The 19,689-nt window shown below is 28.9% G+C and overlaps 1 protein-coding gene across 1 annotated transcript; it reads left to right on the forward strand.

The window, feature by feature from the left end:
- The first annotated feature begins 3,457 nt into the window (after positions 1 to 3,457).
- Positions 3,458 to 14,501, forward strand: LOC111301710 (putative disease resistance protein At4g27220). Its single transcript, XM_089744217.1, has 7 exons — positions 3,458 to 4,407; positions 4,497 to 4,588; positions 5,804 to 5,952; positions 6,048 to 8,828; positions 9,788 to 10,234; positions 12,879 to 13,643; positions 14,013 to 14,501. The coding sequence occupies exons 4-7, from the start codon at positions 6,075 to 6,077 to the stop codon at positions 14,106 to 14,108; spliced, it is 4,062 nt and encodes a 1,353-aa protein (XP_089600343.1). The 5' UTR covers positions 3,458 to 4,407; positions 4,497 to 4,588; positions 5,804 to 5,952; positions 6,048 to 6,074; the 3' UTR covers positions 14,109 to 14,501.
- The last annotated feature ends 5,188 nt before the right edge of the window (positions 14,502 to 19,689 follow it).

The following is a 19,689-nucleotide window of genomic DNA, read 5'->3' on the forward strand; positions in this document are numbered from 1 at the left end:
TTCAATTTTTAAATTTGAGTTCGATTTAAAAAAAATAAAAATATTCGAACTCTTTCAATTAATTTTATCTAATAAAAAATAAATTTAAATTTTATATTTAATGTTAAACTTGATTATGTATTTAAATTTTAACTCAAATTAATATAAATATAAAGATAAAATAATAATTTTTAATTAAAATAATAAAAAATATTAAAAATATAAAAATGAGATTAAATTAATTAATTATTTAAATCAAATAGTAAAATATATAAACTCATTAAACTACTTAAACTCAAATAAATAATTATTAAATTATAAAATTTTATTCGAATCAAATTAAAATATCTTACAAACATTATCCATCATTTACATCTAAATTTGATATATATGTAGAATGAGAAACACGTGATAAAGGAGTAATCAATTTTAAAGCTAACCGTTAGAATCAAATTATTTTATAACCTTTGGATACTCTTGATCCAATGGTTATCGTCTCATTATAAATTTATTAGATTTAACAAATCTGTAACTTGTTAATACTCTATTCTCAAGTAATTAAATAAAATAGTTCACTCTCGTAGCTCCTTGCAAGAATTTAATACTTGTTAAGAACATTACTTACCTTTTATTATTTGCTTTTTTCATATTATTATTTTCTCTTTTTTTTTTCTTTTGCAATGATGGATATAGATAAAAAAAAAGTTCACAGTATATTACAGAGAAAAATAATATATAAGATTAATAATACATAAATGTTTACAATGAAATTTTAATTCAAATACTAAGATTAATTGTAAAATTTTGATATTCATGAGTAACTACATTATCATGGTATAGTCGTCTGCAACAAGTAAGCCTATAATTAATGTAAAAAATAATCAACAAATTAGAAACCTATCATGAATATCTTTAGGTTAGTATTGTTTCCATTAATTTGTAGACCAGTAGATATAGAAGCTCCATTTTTTATTATTGTTTGTCTTGACCATTATTGGATATCATACTTTATTTCCTTCTTTTACAATTTATTACTAGAGTTAATTAAGACAAAGATGATGGGTAAAGTATTTTTTTTTACATATAAAAAATATTAATCAAGTATCAGGAAATTTAATCATACAATGTGAACAAATAATGAAATTTGCCGACGTCTTCATAAAAGGCTTAATGAATAGCCAAGCTTGCCTTAGATAAAAGCTTACCCATTTTAATGGTATTATTATTGTGTGTTAGTTTCATAATAACTTAATTATATAATTTTCAAGCATATGTAAAATAAGATTATACTTTTATTATATTTTTAAGCTGTTTGTATCATGTCTTTTTAAAATGTCTCAATTCTTCAATCGAAGTGCATTAGTAATTTAAAATTTTTTATCTTAAATTAATTTTTTTATGTGAAGAATCATGGTAATTAATCTAATTAGTAATTAGTGAACATTGGCTGAAGTAATAGAAAATTACTTTGGATTGGTTGTGAATTTCGTTTATTAAAAATAAAGAGAATGAAGCAATAGCTCTATATTATTATTTGATATTACAATAAAAATAATTAATTGAAAAGAAATATTTATATTTAAATTAATAAAAAATCCAAAAAAATACTTATTTTATTTTTTATGTACATATTATAATTTTAAATTAAGATCATTGAACATTACGATTACAAAAATAATTTTTATTTATTAATATATTATAACTTTACTAATGAATAAATATTCCATAGATTTGAAACGACCAATAAAAAAAAGAAGACCTTAGATAAGAAAAGAAGAATAAAAAATAAGACCCTAGAAGAAAAGAAGTGATGGGTCACGGCATTTGTCGGCCACTATGGCATTTAATAAGGAAAGTATTAAAAGAAAAAGAAGAAGATTCGGAAGAAAATAAGTCTTCCTTTCTCTACATTTTACGTAGTAATCTTAAAACAAATCTTTTGGCCATAAAACCTAAAAAAGAAAAAGAAGGCAAAAACCAATTTTTGCTACCAGAAGCGGTGTTCTGTTAATCTCTTTTTGTTTGAATTTTCCAGGCAAGTAAGTGAACATTCTCTTTTCAATTTCCAAGCCTTTTGATCATTTCAGTGCTAGCTTTCCTTTTTTTTTTTCAATTAGTTTTAAGGTTGATTTCTACTTTATTTTTCCTTCAATTCAAAAAGAGAAATTTATTCTTGTATTTAACTCGAATTTGATCAAAATTTAATTTTTAAGCTTAAATTTAATTCAAGATAAAAATTAAAATATTCAAACTTTTTTTATTAAATTTGTTTAATAAAAAATAAATTTAATTTTCATAACTTCATTTTAAATTTATTTATATGTTTAACTTTGAACTTGAATTGATATATAAATATAAAGATAAAATAATAATTTTTAATTAAAATAATAAAAATATAAAAATATAAAAATTTGATTAAATTAATTTATAAATTATTATTAAAATGTTTAAATTTGTTAAATTATTCAAACTTGAATTAAATTTAAATTTTATTTAATTTGAATTAAAAAATATTGTAAAAATTAATTTATTATTTATATTTCTAGAATTGACGTATATCTATAATAAAAAAGACATGAAAATGGAGTAATAAATTTTAAAGTGAACCGCTAGAATTGGATTATTTTATGGCCTTTGTACTACTCTTAATCCAACAATCATCACTTCACTATAAATGATTTAGTAAGTGTACAAGTTGTCAATACTTAGTTCTCCAAGTAATTAAGCAAAGCAGTTTATCTCTACAGCTCATCGTAAGAATTGAATATTTGTCAAGCTCATCACTTACTTTTCATTATTTATTTAGTTTTTCTTCCGCACTTATGGATACAGATAAAACAACATATAATATATTAAAAAGAAAAATAATATATAAGATTAATAACAAATAATGTTTATAATGAAATTTTATTTCAAATACTATAATTAATTAAAAAGTTTTGATGTCCATGACTAATTACATAGGCATGATATAATTATCTGCTACAAGCAAGCCTGTAATTAACGTAGAAAATAACCAACAAATTAAAAATCTGTCATCAATATCTTTAGGTTAACATTTATATTTAAATGAATAAAAAAATTAAATTTATTTTTATAATATTAATATCCAAAAATGTAATTATTTTATTTTATTTTTTGGATGTATATATTTTATAAAATAATTATACATATATATAAACTAAATATACATATATTATAATTTTGAATAAAGATCAATGAACATTACGATTATAAAAATAATTTTCAATTTTATTTATTAATATATTATTATTTTTTTCACTAATTATTTTTAGTATGGTACGAATTAATAAATATTTGTGTTACTTCTCGGAAATTTCCCCCAATAAAAGGACTTATATTTGCGCGGTCTTCCATGACTTAGATAAGAAAGGAAGAATAAAACAAGAAGAGCCCGACAAGAAAAGAAGTGATGGCTAATGGCTGTTGTCGGTCACATGGCTTTCGTCGGACAATATGGAATTTAATAATGAAATAACTATATTAAAAGAAAAAGAAGACTTTGCATGAAAATAAGTTCCTTTTCTCTACATTTTACATACTAATCTCGAAACAAATCCTTTGCCCATAAAACCTTAAAAAAAAAACAAAAAAGCAAAAAGCCATTTCTGCTATCAGAAGTTGATTGTTCTGTTAATTTCTTTTGTTCGAATTTTCCGGGTAGATAAGTGAACGTTCTCGTTTCAATTTCCAAGCTTTTTGATCATTTCAGTGCCATCTTGATTTCTTTTTTCTTTTGGCGCAGAGTTTTAAGGTTGATTTCTACTCTGTTGGCTTTTCCCTCAACTCAAAAAGAGAAAAAAAAAAAAAAGAAGAAAAAAATTTTGTTTGATTCTACATTTCTTTCCTTGTAACTTCAAAAAAAAAAAAAAGGAGCTACTCTTCAATATTTTCTTCCTCTTTAGTTTCCACTTTGTTTGTCATTTTCATCAAAAAAATACAAAAAAAAAAAAAAAGCAAAAGCCCATTTCTGCTATCAGAAGTTGATTGTTCTGTTAATTTCTTTTGTTCGAATTTTCCAGGTAGATTAGTGAACGTTCTCTTTTCAATTTCCAAGCTTTTTGATAATTTCAATGCCATCTTGATTTCTTTTTTCTTTTGGCCTAGAGTTTTAAGGTTGATTTCTACTCTGTTGGCTTTTCCTTCAACTCAAAGAAAAAAAAAAAAAAAACTTAAGTTGAATTTTGTTTGATTCTACATTTCTTTCCTTGTAACTTAAAAAAAAAAAAAAAGAGCTACTCTTCAATATTTTCTTTCTCTTTAGTTTCCACTTTGTTTGTCATTTCATCTAAAAAATTAAAATAAAAAAGAAAGAGAAAAAAAAAATCCAATCTTCAAATTTATTTTCTTTGTTTTCAATGATTCATCATGAATAAATCCTGGCAGATTTAGAAGGCACCAAGTAAGGTAAATGCAACAATTTCTCCATTGCTTTCTCTTTATACAAATAAAGTGTGTTTCTTACATTTTTTTTATCTAATTTGCAATTTTGTCAGTGAAGTAGATCAGATCTGAAAAGGATTGGATTTATTTCTCAAGCAAATTTCCTCTTGAAAAGCTTCGGATCTATTACTTCTATCTAGAAGTGGTAAGGTTGGAATATTCATTTAACCTTTTTTTCTCAATATTAAATAAACAACAAAAAAAGTTGGTTGCAGTGAAGTAGAAAGGCGGATAATTTTTTTTTTTTTGGGTTCTAGGGTCTTTTGATCTTGTGTTTTTGGAGCTTCTCTAGTTGTGATGGGAACCCGGAGGACAGGAGGGAGGAAACGGTGCCATTGGTGGTGATAAGTGGGTAAGGGTGGCGTTTCTAGTTTTTATGGCCTTGGGTTTTGTTTTAAATTTAGAAGTTTCTATCAGTTTTTAGGAAGACTTGATATGATACGAGGAAAGGGAGGATCAAGGAGAAGACTTGGGTGAGTTTTGGTAAGGAAAACGGTGCCGACGAGCGGCGTACGATAGTAGCAGAGAATGGTCCTACATCGGAGTTTGATGGCGGCGCTATTAAATGAAGTAGGGTAGTCAGAGAAGTTAGAAAATGAAACAAATTGATTTTTTTTATACGGACTTTTTTTTTTTAAATAAGTTCACGTAGGCATAACCATGTGGTAATTGGGCATAGGCCGTGTGTGAATAACAGTCTACAATTTTCTTTTTTACTTTAATGTTACAATTATCCAATCATAATAAAAAAAAATCAATCTAAATTTTTTTATTATAATCTTATAATTAATCAATTATCAAAAAAATTATATAAAGGTACATCATTTATAAGTGTGGATTTCACATTTTTTTGTAAACCCTATAAAAATATTGAATTTTAATTGGTTAATTGTTTTACAATAATTGGAGGTGGTATGTTTCCAATAAAAAATTATGTAAGTAAGGTTCACCAGTTATGTAAGTGTGTACTTCATATAAATTTTGATGTGCTTTATACAATTATATATTATAATTGGTTAATTGCCTACTATAATTATTGTTAGTGATATGATATATTCTTGTAGTATCTTCATCCAACATTTAACTCTAAATGGTATGATGATCAAAGAAGCAAATCTTTATAATGTTGGTGACTAAATCATTACTTTTTACAGTTTGGTGTCCAAAATAAAAAAATCAACTAAAATTGTTTGACCAAACAAGTAATTAATCGTTTTTAGACTGTTGCTTAACTGTTACAGTATGATACGATTTTTTTGGTTTTCTATCCTATTAACATAAATTTTTTTATTTCATGTTTTCTGAGTAATGTTTCGTTATAAATTATCTAAAAATATTGTTTTTTATTACGTGTTTTCAGCTTGGTAGAGTGCTGAAGAAAGGCATTTGGTTCTCATACTTTGAATTGTCTTCACCTTGCCTCGTTACGTACTTAAAAAGTGTTACTCGGCAGAAAACTGAAGAAAAAGCAGTTGGTTGTCACACTTTGGACTATCTTCACCTTGCTTGGTATGTTTAGAGAGTTCACCTTCATTATTCTTTAATTTTCTTTTTAGTATCTTCACCATGATTTATCTCATAGCCAATATTTTTATGTTTGGCAGAAGTTTCTTCAATTTGAGCTGTCAAGAATGGCTTGTGGGTTTTGCGAGAATGCTCTCTCTAACTGCGTGGGAACACTGCTCGTGGATTGGGTGGCGAAGCCAGTAGGACGTCAATTTAATTACATTCGCCATTTTCATGACAATGTTGAAAAGCTCAAAGAAAGAAAAGAAGAACTAATAATGGCACGGGCTCGGCTGCAACATGAGATTGAGTATGCTGAAAGGCGACTTCAAGGAATTGAAGATGATGTCAGATTTTTGCTATCAAAGGCGGACAAAATCCTATCAGATATGGAAACTCTAGAAAAGGAATTGCAGCAAAACAAGAGATGTTTCAATTGGTGTCCTAATTGGAGTTGGCGGTATAGATTAAGTAAGAAAGCAATAAAGAACACTCTTGTTATTTGTGAGCTTATAGAGAAGATTAACAAATTTGGTCAACCTGGACGAGTGGGCTACCGTTCACGTAGTACAAATCCGACCATAGAATTTCTCTCATCTAAGGATTTTATGGTTTTTGAATCTTCAAAAAAAGGTTTCGATCAGATAATTGAAGCCTTACAGGATGACAAGGTCAGCATGATTGGATTGTGGGGGATGCCAGGGGTGGGCAAGACAACCCTTGTCCGAGAAGTTGGAATTCATGCCAAAAAATTAAATCTGTTTGACAGAGTTGCGATTGCTACTGTGTCTCAAAAGCCAAACTTTGAAACAATTCAAGATGAAATTGCAAAAGACTTGGATTTCGATATGAAGAATGCCCAAGGAAGAAGATCAATCCAAGAGTTCTGGTCGAAACTGCGGGAACTACAGAAGGATAAAAGGATTCTAATAATCCTTGATGATGTTTGGGCAAAAATTGACTTGAAGGAGAAGATAGGAATTCCATTTGCCGAGGATCATAAAGGCTGCAAAATTCTTTTAACAACTCGCCGTCAACATGTATGTGATGCTATGGAATGTCAAAGGACAATACCACTTGGTTGTTTAGAAGACAATGAAGCTCGGGCTTTATTTAACGCCAAAGCTGGTTTAAACGACTCTTCTGGTGCTTCTATTAAGGATGTGGCAACTAAAGTTATCAAAAAATGTAAAGGTCTGCCCATAGCTATAGTTACACTGGCAAGTGCTCTGAAAGGTAAAAATCGTCATGGCTGGGAAGCAGCAAATCGGAGACTCGAAAACCGTAAATTGCTTGACATAGAAGACATTGATCAACAAAATGCTTACCTATGTTTTGAGGTAAGTTTTGATTATCTGAAGAATAAGGAGACCAAGATGTGTTTCTTGTTATGCTCTTTATTTCCTGAAGATTATGAGATTTATGTAGAGGAGCTGGTGAGATATGCATGGGGACTAGAGTTGTATAAAGGTATGGGCTCGATTGAAGCAGTGAGGAGCGAAGTGCTTGCTGCGATGGACATCCTCAGGAATTCTTGTTTGTTGTTAAATTGTGGAGAAAGGCATGTTAAAATGCATGACTTGGTTCGTGACTTTGCTTTGTGGATAGCATCAAACAGAACGGAGTTTTCTTTTATGATAAAATCTGAGGTTGTTGAATTGTGGCCAAAGGATGAAAGTTTTGAGCCTTACAAAGCAGTCTCCTTCAAGACTAGTCGGATTGTTGAACTTCCTAAAGGACTGCTATGCCCAAATCTCAAAATTCTTGTACTTGGTGGAGATAAGAAGATGACAACTTCAAGTGAATTCTTTGAAGGAATGACAGCATTAAAAGTTTGCGCTTTGAATTCTAGATTGATATCTCCGGATGCATTTCAGTTTCAAACAAACCTTACAACTCTACATTTGGAAAGTTGCAAACTCTTGGACATCTCAGTGCTTGGGCAGTTGAAGAAACTTGAAGTTCTTTCATTTAGTTGCTCTGATATCAAAGAATTGCCAGAAGAAATAGGTGATTTGGATAATCTTAAATTGTTGGATTTATCATATTGTGAAGAACTGCAGAGAATCCCTTCTCAGTTAATACGAAGATTGTCCAAATTAGAAGAACTATACCTGCATGGTTGTCAATTATTAAAATGGGCCACTGAGAGCACTGTTCGAGAAGAAAGATTTGCCAGTCTATCAGAGTTGAATTCCTTCTCAAACTTGATTGTATTATCTTTAGAGGTTTCTTCTGAAGATATTCCAAGAGACTTTGTGTTTTGTAAATTACAAAGGTTTTATGTTTGCGTTGGCTTTGACTTTTCTGATTTTTATGGATTGAAGATGGACTCTGAGATCTGCCCATTCTCGAGATCTTTAAAGATTGGGGGGTCTATAATAGAGGCATGCAAGCAGTTATTTAAGGATACAGAATCTCTTAATCTGAAAGATATGGTGGGTTACCCAAATCTTGTTCCAAGCTTGGAGTCGGGCCAAGTGGTATTCAGTAAGCTGACTTCTCTGGGTATTGAGAGTTGCGAGCATATGAAATGTCTCATTGATACTACAAAGCAGCAGGTGCTAACCAATGCAATTCCAATTCTACAAAGTCTTGAAAGGTTGGAAGTTAAATCTTGTGATGAGATGCAAGTGCTATTTCAGATTGCTGAATTGAGGAGCATACAACAAGGACCCCGTCGTCATGTAAGCTTACAAAGTTTGAAGGTTGTAACAATACACAACTGCAACAAATTGAGACATCTCTTCCCAACGTATGTTGCTGACAGTCTTGGACAACTGGAAGCACTGAACATATCCTCATGCTTGGAATTGGAAGAAATAATTCCCAAAACGGAAGTGTCAAACATCAATCTCCAAAGTCTAAGGGAAGTACATGTAAGTGGCTGTAGTAACTTGACATCTCTTTCCTCATTGTCGCATTGTCAAAGTTTGGAGAAATTGACAACACTTTTAAATAGAGAGTGGAAAGAAAAAAAAATCGATCAAAATTTAATCCTTTTAAATTGGGAGAAAAACATTCTTTTATACTTAATAAAACCTTTTTTTTAAATAATTTTTATTCTAATCCTTTTTCTTTTTTCTTTTGTTTTTTTGTTTATCTTTGGTACCAAACAATAAAAAAGAAAATTAATTCTCTTTTCTATCATTTATTTTTGCTTTCCTCACCCTTTTTCCCTCTCTTTATTTTTCTTCCAACCATTAAACATAGTGTTAATGTTGTCGACAGAATTTTTTTTCTTGATAAACTAGTGTTCGAAAAGTTCAAGTCTAAGAGCTATAATATTTAAAAGATAGACTTTGTATCACTTTGTGTAAAACTAACGTAAATCTATTTCTTCACTACTTAAACAATGATCATTTAAAGATCAGTTGTGGAATTTTAAGATAACTTTTTTTATTTTACTTTCCTCTATAAGTTTTGTGCAATATTATTTTACTTTCATCTGCGATATTATAAAACTCAATTTTTTTTCATGTACGATTTTTTAAAATGTTTTAAGTTCATCTATTATTCCAATCTTGTTAAAAATTTAATAGAATGAAACCTTTTAAAATATTTTAAATTCATTTATTATTCCAATCATTGTTAAAAATTTAATGGATGTGCATATGACGTGATTTTTAACTTAAAAAGTCAAAGAACACCATCTTACCACATGCACGACATGGACATACATACACATGATTTGGAGATGATATAGTTTGTCAAATTTTAATCACTGTTTATGGAATTTATGATGAGATAAAAGTGCTATTTCAGATTGCTGAATCGACGAGCATACAACAAGGACCCAGTTATCATGTAAGCTTACAAAGTTTGAAGGTTGTAATGATATACAACTGCGATAAAATTGAGATATCTCTTCCCAACGTCTGTTGCTGAAAGTCTTGGGCAACTGGAAGTGCTGGACATATCCGAATGCTTGGAATTGGAAGAAATAATTCCCAAAACGGAAGTGTCAAACATTAATCTCCAAAGTCTAAGGGAAGTACAAGTAAGTGGCTGCAGTAAGTTGACATCTCTTTCCTCATTGTCACATGGTCAAATTTTGGAGAATTTGAGAACACTTCACATTTGGAATTGCTCTCGATTGGAATATACTTTTCCAATCTCAATGGCTGAAGGTCTTCCGCAGCTGAATGAGGTTAGATTGCAAAGATTGCCTGAATTAAAAGGAAGGGATGGGAATGACATTGTACTCACGCTGCCATCTTTACAAGATTTGTGTGTGGATGATTGTCCACAATTGACTCCTTTTATCATTTCGGCTAAAATACAGGTAATCCTATTTATTTATGGTTTTACACTTTCAACTATACTTTGTAGGAGGAATATAAAGAATGGAAGAATAGATAAGAGAGCTGAAAGAAAAAAAATGGAAACTTAATCCATTTAAATTGGAAGAGAAAATTCTTTTTTTCTTAAATAAAATCTTTTTTATAATTTTTTATCTTTGGAAACAAACACTTAGAAAGTAAAATAATTCGACTACATAGTGTTAATGTCGTTGACTAAATTTATTTTCCTGATAAGTTGGTGACTAAAAAGTTTTCAAGTGCTACAATATTTAAAAGATAGACTTTGTATTACTTTGGGTAAAATTAATGTGAATCTACTTCTCCCTACTTAAGTAGTGATAATTAAAATCCCAATTGTGGACTTTTAAGATAGCTGTCATTATTAAAATGTATCAGGCATTGATAAGCTTTGTGCAATATTATTTTACTTTCATCCACAATCTTATAAAACTCAATTTTTTCATTTACACCTTTTAAAATATTTTAAATTCATCTATTACAACAATCATTATTAAAAAATTAACAGAACAAATCTTTTTTAATGTCACATGAATGTGCATATGACAAGAATTTCAACTTAAAAAGTTAAAAAAACTCCCACCTTTTCATCACATGCATGTTTACATGGTTATACACATACACACAATATTTTGAGACGACAAATTTAGTCAAATTTTAATGATTAATTGTTGAAATTGATGAATTTGAAATATTTTAAAAAAACTTGTGAATGAAAATTTTGAATTTTAATTAAAACCATGAATGAAAATGAAATATTGTACAAAAGTCATAGATGTATGGTGTAATTTACTTTAATTTTCATCGACATTTTCTTTGCTAGTTGTCTTTTTCTTTATATTTGAAGTAGGAATTGTCCATTCCAAATATGTTATTACTTTGTGTTTTCAATTTTTAGGAATTTACTATAATTAGTTTCTTGAGTTGTTTATATCTATCTCATTTAGTTATTTTAATGTTTTAGGAGATTGAGTTTTTAGGAAATATGTAGCTAGGAGATTTCATTTTAAGTTCAATTAATTATTGCATAAAATGCTAAATAGTCATTTCTTCTCGTAAAAAAAGCCTTAAATAATTAATATCACAAATTGGTTATTTCTTCTCATAAAAACATAATGTTCGTACTATTTAGCATTATTTATCTACTTTTTTAATATAAAATTAGTTTTGATTTTACTAATTACGATTGCAAGTATATAATTTTTTATGAAAATATTAATAAAAAAATTATAATTATGTTTAAATGTTTCACTTAAAAAGTAAATAAATTATATATAAGATAAATTTAACATGAAATTAAATTAAATTCATAAATAATAAGATTTAAATTTAAAACATCAAATTTTTGAAAAAAAATTTTACCACTAAATCAATGTTTTATTATTTAAATCAATAAAAAATAATTTAATAAATAATTATTAAATTGCATTTGTACTAATGAAATGCATTGAAAAAATGCATTTCATATCTTAATGATGATTTTCTGTCTGATTAACCCACTTATCTTAATGCATTATTTTTCAAGTCACTCAAATGAAATATCCAAAAAGATCTGCGAGATTTTCTAAGTATTCCCTATTGGATTCCGGTTTTCTAAGAATTTCCTATTGCTGGCATAACAAGGGCTACAGAACAATAATATTACTCTGGTTTTCTAAGGATTCCCTATCCCTGACATTCATATCAGGGAGTCTAGAAATAATAGCATGGTAGCACAGAAATTTGTTATTTCTTCCCATAAAAACATAAATAATTAATACCATGAACTAAAAAACCCTTAATATCACCATTTAGCACTATTGAGAGTAGTGTGCGCTTTATTTGGTCAAAACAGAAAAACCAAGCTGAACTAGGTGATTTGGCTCAGTTTAGTTTAACGCCAAAAACTTTTCAAACCAAACTGAATTAATAATTTAGTTTTGAGTTGAAAACTAAACCAAATAAAAAAATTAATTAAAAGTAATAATATTTTTGTAAATATTTAACACATATAAGAAAATATATTTCTTTAATCATAATTCTTAGAACAAACTTTATTTCTTAGATATATTGAAAAGCCATATGTAGTATGTACTTTGTGTTTTTAAACGTTTCATATGGATTCATTTTTATTCATGATATAGAACTAATCTTTTCAAAACTGTTGTTTTATATTTTAATTAAATTATTTGTCTTTGACTTAAATTAATGAATTGAGAGTAATTCATTTATAATTATCTTTGTTACAATATTATAGTTAACCAATCACAATTAAGAATTATGTTGCCATCACTTAAAATGTGGCTTCTAAATAGTTTTTTGATGGACCCTGCACAATACTAAATTATAATTAGTTAATTGTACTATAATAATTATAAGAGATATGGTCCTAAATTAAGGATTTTTCTAAATTTTAATTGATTAGAATAAAAAATTTAAGAAATTTAAATTTTAAACTTAATTCACATTATATAATCATGGTTTAAATGGACCTTTAAAGCAATGTGTTTAATTTAATGATAAGATTGTTAAAATCAAAATTTTATATAAAATTAAAAATAAAGAATAAATAAGTTTTTAGTTATTTTTTACATTTTTTGAATTAATAGTTAAATGATATGATTACAGGTGTTACAATTTTTGGATATGAGAGAAAGGAAGCAATCATGCAATCTAATAGTTCCTAAATTGGGACAAAAATTATCAAACATGGAATATTTGACCATCATTAATTTTGAAGAGTTATTTGATGGTGGATATAATCTTTCAAGTTTGAAGGAACTAATATTGGGTGATCTACCTGAATTGCGGGTGGCATGGAAAGATCCCATCCAAGTTGTCAACTTTCAAAACCTCACTGATTTGAATGTCTATAGATGTGGAAGGTTAAGATATATCTTATCACCAACCATTGCTCGAAATTTGCCACAATTGAGCTCTTTATGGGTAAATGAGTGTGAGGAATTGGAGCAAATTATTGAAAAGGATGGTCAAACTTCATCAGAAGGTCATCATCTCCAACCCATATGGCTCCCTAATCTGACTGAAATACGGATTTACAAATGCGAAAACTTGAAAAGTCTCTTTCCGAAGAGTGTTGCTTATGGCCTTCCAAAACTGCAATCCTTAACTGTTCGGAATGTCTCCAAATTAGAACAAGTATTTGAGCAATCAGGAGATGAGGCAAATGGTAGCGAGGAAAAAGAGAAAGTGATACAGTTACCTCAATTGGGCACCTTAGGTCTTGAAAAGCTACCGAACCTTGTGAGCTTCAGCCCTGTGGGTTATCATTTCGTATTCCCATCTTTGCAATCTTTATCTGTAACAGGTTGTCCCAATATAACCACAAGCTTTAGTGTTGATTCAGAGCAATCTGGGCATGCCAAAACAGAGGTACGCTACGCTTCCTAACTCTCAATATAAAAGTATCAAAAGCTGCCCTGCTTTTTGTATAGCTGAACTTGGATAAGCTTATGAACAGAGAGGTTCACCTGTTGTACATTTTTCATGCTTTTATTTCCTCTTTCAGCTTTATTGATTATGCAATACTAATCTCGTGTGTTCAAGGGAACTTGTTATGGATTTCAATTGAAATTTGTCATCCATGTGTTTGTTTTAATTCCTAATGAAATTCAAAATGTAATTGGCTGGCAATCTTTCTTATTGGGTTCATTCAATGGTCCTTGTTGCATTATTATTTCAATTTACTGAATTATACATGCTTCTTGTTCTTCACATGCCATGCTTTAATTTGTTTTGCAGGCAATCCGATCAATTGATGAAAATATAGTGGAAGAGTCTACTGGAGCTCAACAAACAACATGGCCAATTGGTAGTGCTATAGAGTGGTGGTCTTGACAAAGAAGTTGAAAACACCCCTTTTTGAGAGGAGGGAGATGAAGAAATGAATGTGAGTTTGAGAAGATGCCAGTGAATGAAGCAGTTGCTAATTTGCCGCAGCATTTCGCAAAACTTTGTCCCAATTTCTTAGACTTGCAGCCAAAAATTGCGATCATATTAGAATGCAAATTTCTATGAGGGTACATAAGACAGCATTCCTGTTTATTTATGTCTTGTTGTTATCAGCTAAAAGTTTATAGTTTGTTGTCCTTTCCACTAGCAGACTTGAAAACAAGGATCTTTTAAACCATCAATGCGCACATTTTAATTGTCTTTGTGTCTCTGTAAGGAAGTCACGTTAAAGTTCATCAACTCTGAATTTCAGTTGAATAGCATTGCTTCCTCCCTCTAGACATTAGACAAATCACAAATCATTTTGCGGCATAAGAATTGCTATAAGAATTCCTTGCATCATAATTTCATTCAATTAGACTGATTTTTTTTTTTTCCAAACAGCCTGTCAAAACCAAGTTTCCCTAGTTGATGTTCTTTAGTTGAAGGGATCTTACTGAGTTAAATACTTACTAGAATACAAATAAATGAAAACAACTAAGTTGATGAAAAATGTTGGATTGAAATGGTATGTGTATATATGTTCAGCTTAGCAGTCTTCGTCATTTCTTGCAAAAGGAGAATTAATCTTGATATTAGAAGTCAAAACTTAGAATCCCATATATATTTTACCTTTTTTGGTATAATTTTACCACTTTATTATATTTTTAATGTGATTTTAATCATCCATGGATTAAAATAGAATATTCCTTCCAAAATTTATTTTTGTCATATGTTGTTGATATGGAAAATATTTATATTTTATTTTTTAAAAATTTCACGTAGGATAATATAAATTTGGAAAAACTAAATAGGACAATTTGATTTTTAGTAAAAATTTTTGAATTTATAAAAATTTGGAAAAATTTTTAAATTTATTTAGAAAACTAAAGTATATGTTTTGAAATTTTATTTTTATTTTAAAAGAGAACAGAATTTGAAATTTTTGTATGAATTTTTTTTCTTAATCATCAGCTAGAGCTAACCTCTCATGTCGCCTTTTTCTATTTAATTATATTAAAGATAATTTGTAGTGTTGTGTGCCTAGTGTTATTGTTGGAATCAAAATTTGCTCTCTTTTAATTTGTTTGAGAAACTGAGGAGGAATGCAAGCAATAATTTATGGAAAAAGAGAAGGATCACAATAAGATGGCTAATAAAGATATTTTTGCCGTCCAATCAACTATATGTAATCTTACATTTTCATTCATCATTAATGATTTAATTTTTAAATCAAATTTGATTTTTTTTCTTAATTTGATTGAACAAATTTTGAGTTTACCTTCCACAGAATATATATTTGATTCAAAGAAGAAGGTTGCAATCCATATTGTATTCCCTCAAATGGATCAAAAGAAAAGGAAAAAAACCTGAATTAGTCAAGCTGGATCAGAAAAGTAGGGAAAAGAAAGAGTCTACTCGGTCAAGTTTTCTCTCGTAAGTCTCCCGTAACCTTCCCAAGCACTCCATTGTTAAAAGTAATGATATCCCATTTTCGTTAAATAGTGAATTTTTTGTGGTTTAAATTCAAGTTGAATTCCCTTTACCTATTATTAATTAATTTTAAGTTTGATACTTAATAGATTATTAAAACTCAATTTTATTTTGTTATTCTTATCTGTTACTTTTTTAAGTTTGTATCAAGATCCAATGGTAATTCTCGTTAATTGTATAACTTGTTTAAATTGGACTGAAAAATATTAAAAAAGAATGCTATCAAAAACTTTTAATTAACAAATAATATCTTCTGAGTGCATAAACACATTCAAATTTTTTTAAATTTTTTTTATTTCGGAAGAATTTTAACTTAATTTTTTAAATATATTATTAGAGATGCAAACAAACTAAACATGAACAAATTTTGTTATATTTTTTATTTGTTCATTTAACATTATCAAAAAATGAAGTATTATTGATGAAAATTTTTATTGATAATATTTTATTTTTTGTTTGTAATAATATTATTGATAAATTTACCAACAAAAATTTCTTCAATATAAACGAAGTTGATGATATAATTTCTTCTATAATTTACCACCAAATTTTTTGTTTTACCAATAAAATTTTCAGTTTGTATATTATTTTAATAATTTTTTTCAATTTTATAAAAAACACCCTCCATCCTCAATAGTTAAAATTCCATCGGTAATACTTGTTTTTTAATCATATATAATTCTACTTTGTTTATAAATTCTCTCATTTTATTTTAGTTTTTTTAATTTAGTTTCTAAGTAATTACATGAATAATAATATTTTACAATCCTGAGGTATCATTTTCTTGCAGTCTACAAGAACCAATATTCACCGGTTCAAGTTCTTAAATATAGTTACCAAAGCAAACATATCAACAACTGACTAAAATAAGCGCAGAACAAGATTGACTAGAAGGACTTGTTGGATTCTGGTCTTGTTGGAGTTGAAGCAATTGTTGGAGTGGCAACCACAGTCTGCTCACTTCAAGGACTACCTTTTAACGTTGGGTCGTCCATCATATTCAATCATTAACTTCCTTATCAGAAAATAAAACAATTAACTATTTTTAGCCGCATCACCAAGAGAACATACAAACTCTAAATCAAGCTCATAAAAATTTATCACACAAAATTCCAACCAAAGCAATTGAACTTGACATTGGCCGTTGCCCGCACCTCCTAAACTTGTCTGTACATAGTACTTGCTTCCGTATTCTTGGGCTCAATTACTAAAGCAATCTATTTGCATAACAAATTTGGAAGCTTTATTAAAATAATATCACGTGAAATGAACTAAAAAAAATTCATAATTTTGGATGCATACAAGATATATTGCAAAACCTTATTAAGCAAACAAAAGGCCGAGATAAATGATATTGGAAACAAAACAAAATGATGCCAAGCAGAATATGCAAAACAAAACAAAATTCATCTTAGACAAGCACCATGTTAGCACTAATGCCAAGCAAATTGTCATGCATCACGGAGTGTTTAGGATATAAAATTCTTCTTTTCCACGTTCCTGGAAGATTTACTCATTTATGTGTAGGTAGATATTCTTGAAGAACATTTACAAAACTGATTTTTATTTACAATTAGGAGATGAATTCAAACCTTAATTATTAATGGAACTTAAAAAGCACAAATCAAAAGAAAACCTCACTTGTATTAGAAAATAACTACTAATTGCTTCCAGCCAAAAGCAATTTATAAACTAAGGTACAACAAAAAGTTCATGACAGTTGAGCAAAAACTCAATATAAATTCACTCTTAAAATGATTAAGTTTCCACAAAGATTTAATCTTTAAACTTCTTTACAGTTAAGCATGTGCATGTGTCACGGGTCGAGACTTAAGCTCCGACCCGCGCGGTTCCGGGACCCGGGCATGCACTCTTCTGGCATCCCAGATCAGCCTATCTGCTAGGGTTCACACCCTTGTAAGGTATTGTCCGCTTTGGCCCCCTTGGCCTCACGGTTTTGTCCTACAAAAGGCGCCTCACAAGGAAGAGGTGGTGTGAACCTTTTTATACCCCAATGACCCTCCTATTATGTTCGATATGAGATTCATGACTCTTTCTTAAGTCCGTGACACATGTATGTTCATGGATGATGACACTAACAACAATAATAACAATATAAAAGACCACAAAAGAGAGCTATAAAAACCTTAGACACTATTACCTTTCGACACCTACTTCTTGTCTTATGCTCAAGCTTGGACCGTGGTCGCTTAGAAGCCATTAGTTAATAGATGAATTGCAGGAAAAGTGAAGACAAAGAACCAATAGATGAATTAGTTAAGTACTAGAAATAAAAGTTAAATTCAATTAAAAGCATAGAAAATGAAAAACACCAATTCACATTTGACAATGGTTCATAAAATTGTAAAATGGCTTATTGCTAACACTAAATGATGTTAAATATATTAATTCAATTAGCCATAACCTTAATTAGCAACAAAACAAAAGATTCTCAACTCATTTATTACAAACAAACCTCAATAAGAGCATAGTAAATTTAAATATGTTATTTATTGGCTTATAATAAGTAAGCATTTTCAGTTCCTTTGTACCATACTATATCTCAAATCAGATGATTTGGTGTTTCAACAAATTGAGTCAACTTTCTGAGTGGCTCTAGTTCATCACAAATCAAAGTTTAAAATTGCATAGAAAAGATACTTGATGGAAAATTTAAAAAGATAAAATGAATTTCAACTTTACCTTTACATCAAAACCTAGAAAAAACATCAAAGTTCTATTTGATTTGTTGAAAAGTGGAAGGAGACCGTAAAAATAAAATACAAATTTGAGACAATTTAGAGAGCATGATTCATGACACATAGTCTCAAAGAAATTAGAGATTTCATTTTCCTCGAAATCTTGCTTTTCTTTAAATTGTTCAGCCAATCAGTAAACGCTGTCATTATCAGTTTCAACAAATTCAAACACGTCTCTTTAATTCTTCCTTTTTTTTTTTTAATTTCAATGCCATACAAAAAACTGATATTATTAACAAAAATTAAAAAACAAAAAATTCACCTGAAGCTTCTATGGACAGGTACTGCTCAAGCACAGCAATGGACAAGCTGCCACAAGCCAAGTAAGCCGTGGCTATCAAGCCATTATGCCTATCTCCGATCACCAATGCATATCATTTCTTCTCCTTTAGTGCTTGTGTGGCTCTAAAAAAGATTAAAAGAAGCATCAGTTTAAAAGTATATATAGTTTCACCTAAAGCTTCCTCGATTATTGGTTTTTAAGAAATTCTTAGTCACAAATTTTTTTGTAGCAGTGAATGGTGGAGGAGAATGGCCATCAGGGGAGGAAGGCCGTCGGATGTGAGGAATTGAGGATAGAGAAGGGAGATGACTGTCTAGTTGAGGGGGTAGGAAAAGAGAACCATGAGTGAGGGAGATAAATGTTAAGAGAAGAGTTAGGGATTTTATTCCTAAGTGAAAATCACCAACGGAATATCGACCAAAATTTCTTCGATATTTTTAAAATTGATTTAAAAAATTAAAATATAAAATTTTATTTATTAATTAAAATTTTTTTTTTATATATAATTTTTTTTACCAAAATTAATTACCGACAGAATATTTTTCATCTCTATTCCATCAGCAAAATACATATCTACATTATTATTGACAGAATTTTGATTCGTATGCATGACACCAAAATTTTATAACTGCACCAAAAATTTATCGACGCTATACCAACAGAAATTATTCCATCAGTATTTTTACAATCGTTTGTAATCGTTGTATGACACCAAAATTTTATAGTTGCACCAAAACTTTGAAATGTTGTTTATAATCATTTGTTAAACTTAATAAACAAACATAATTTGATCATATTCACGAATGATTAGTTAAACGATATGTCCATTTATCTCATAATAATATATATATTTATTATTAAATTAAACAATCTAATATGAAATTGCGACTATTGATAATTTATTGTGAAGAATATATCTTATAAAAATTGAACGTATTACAACCTTTATCTT

This window comes from Durio zibethinus, chromosome 15, assembly GCF_047325235.1.
Source record: "Durio zibethinus cultivar Kanyao isolate XHJ-2024 chromosome 15, ASM4732523v1, whole genome shotgun sequence".
Taxonomy (NCBI): domain Eukaryota; kingdom Viridiplantae; phylum Streptophyta; class Magnoliopsida; order Malvales; family Malvaceae; genus Durio; species Durio zibethinus.

Excerpts from the sequence above, each read along its gene's own strand:
- LOC111301710 (XM_089744217.1), top strand. The coding sequence starts at position 6,075 with ATGGCTTGTGGGTTTTGCGAGAATGCTCTCTCTAACTGCGTGGGAACA. Across the intron at positions 8,829-9,787 it reads AAAGTCTAAGGGAAGTACAT|TATACAACTGCGATAAAATT; the intron begins GTAAGTGGCTGT and ends AGGTTGTAATGA. Across the intron at positions 10,235-12,878 it reads TCATTTCGGCTAAAATACAG|GTGTTACAATTTTTGGATAT; the intron begins GTAATCCTATTT and ends ATATGATTACAG.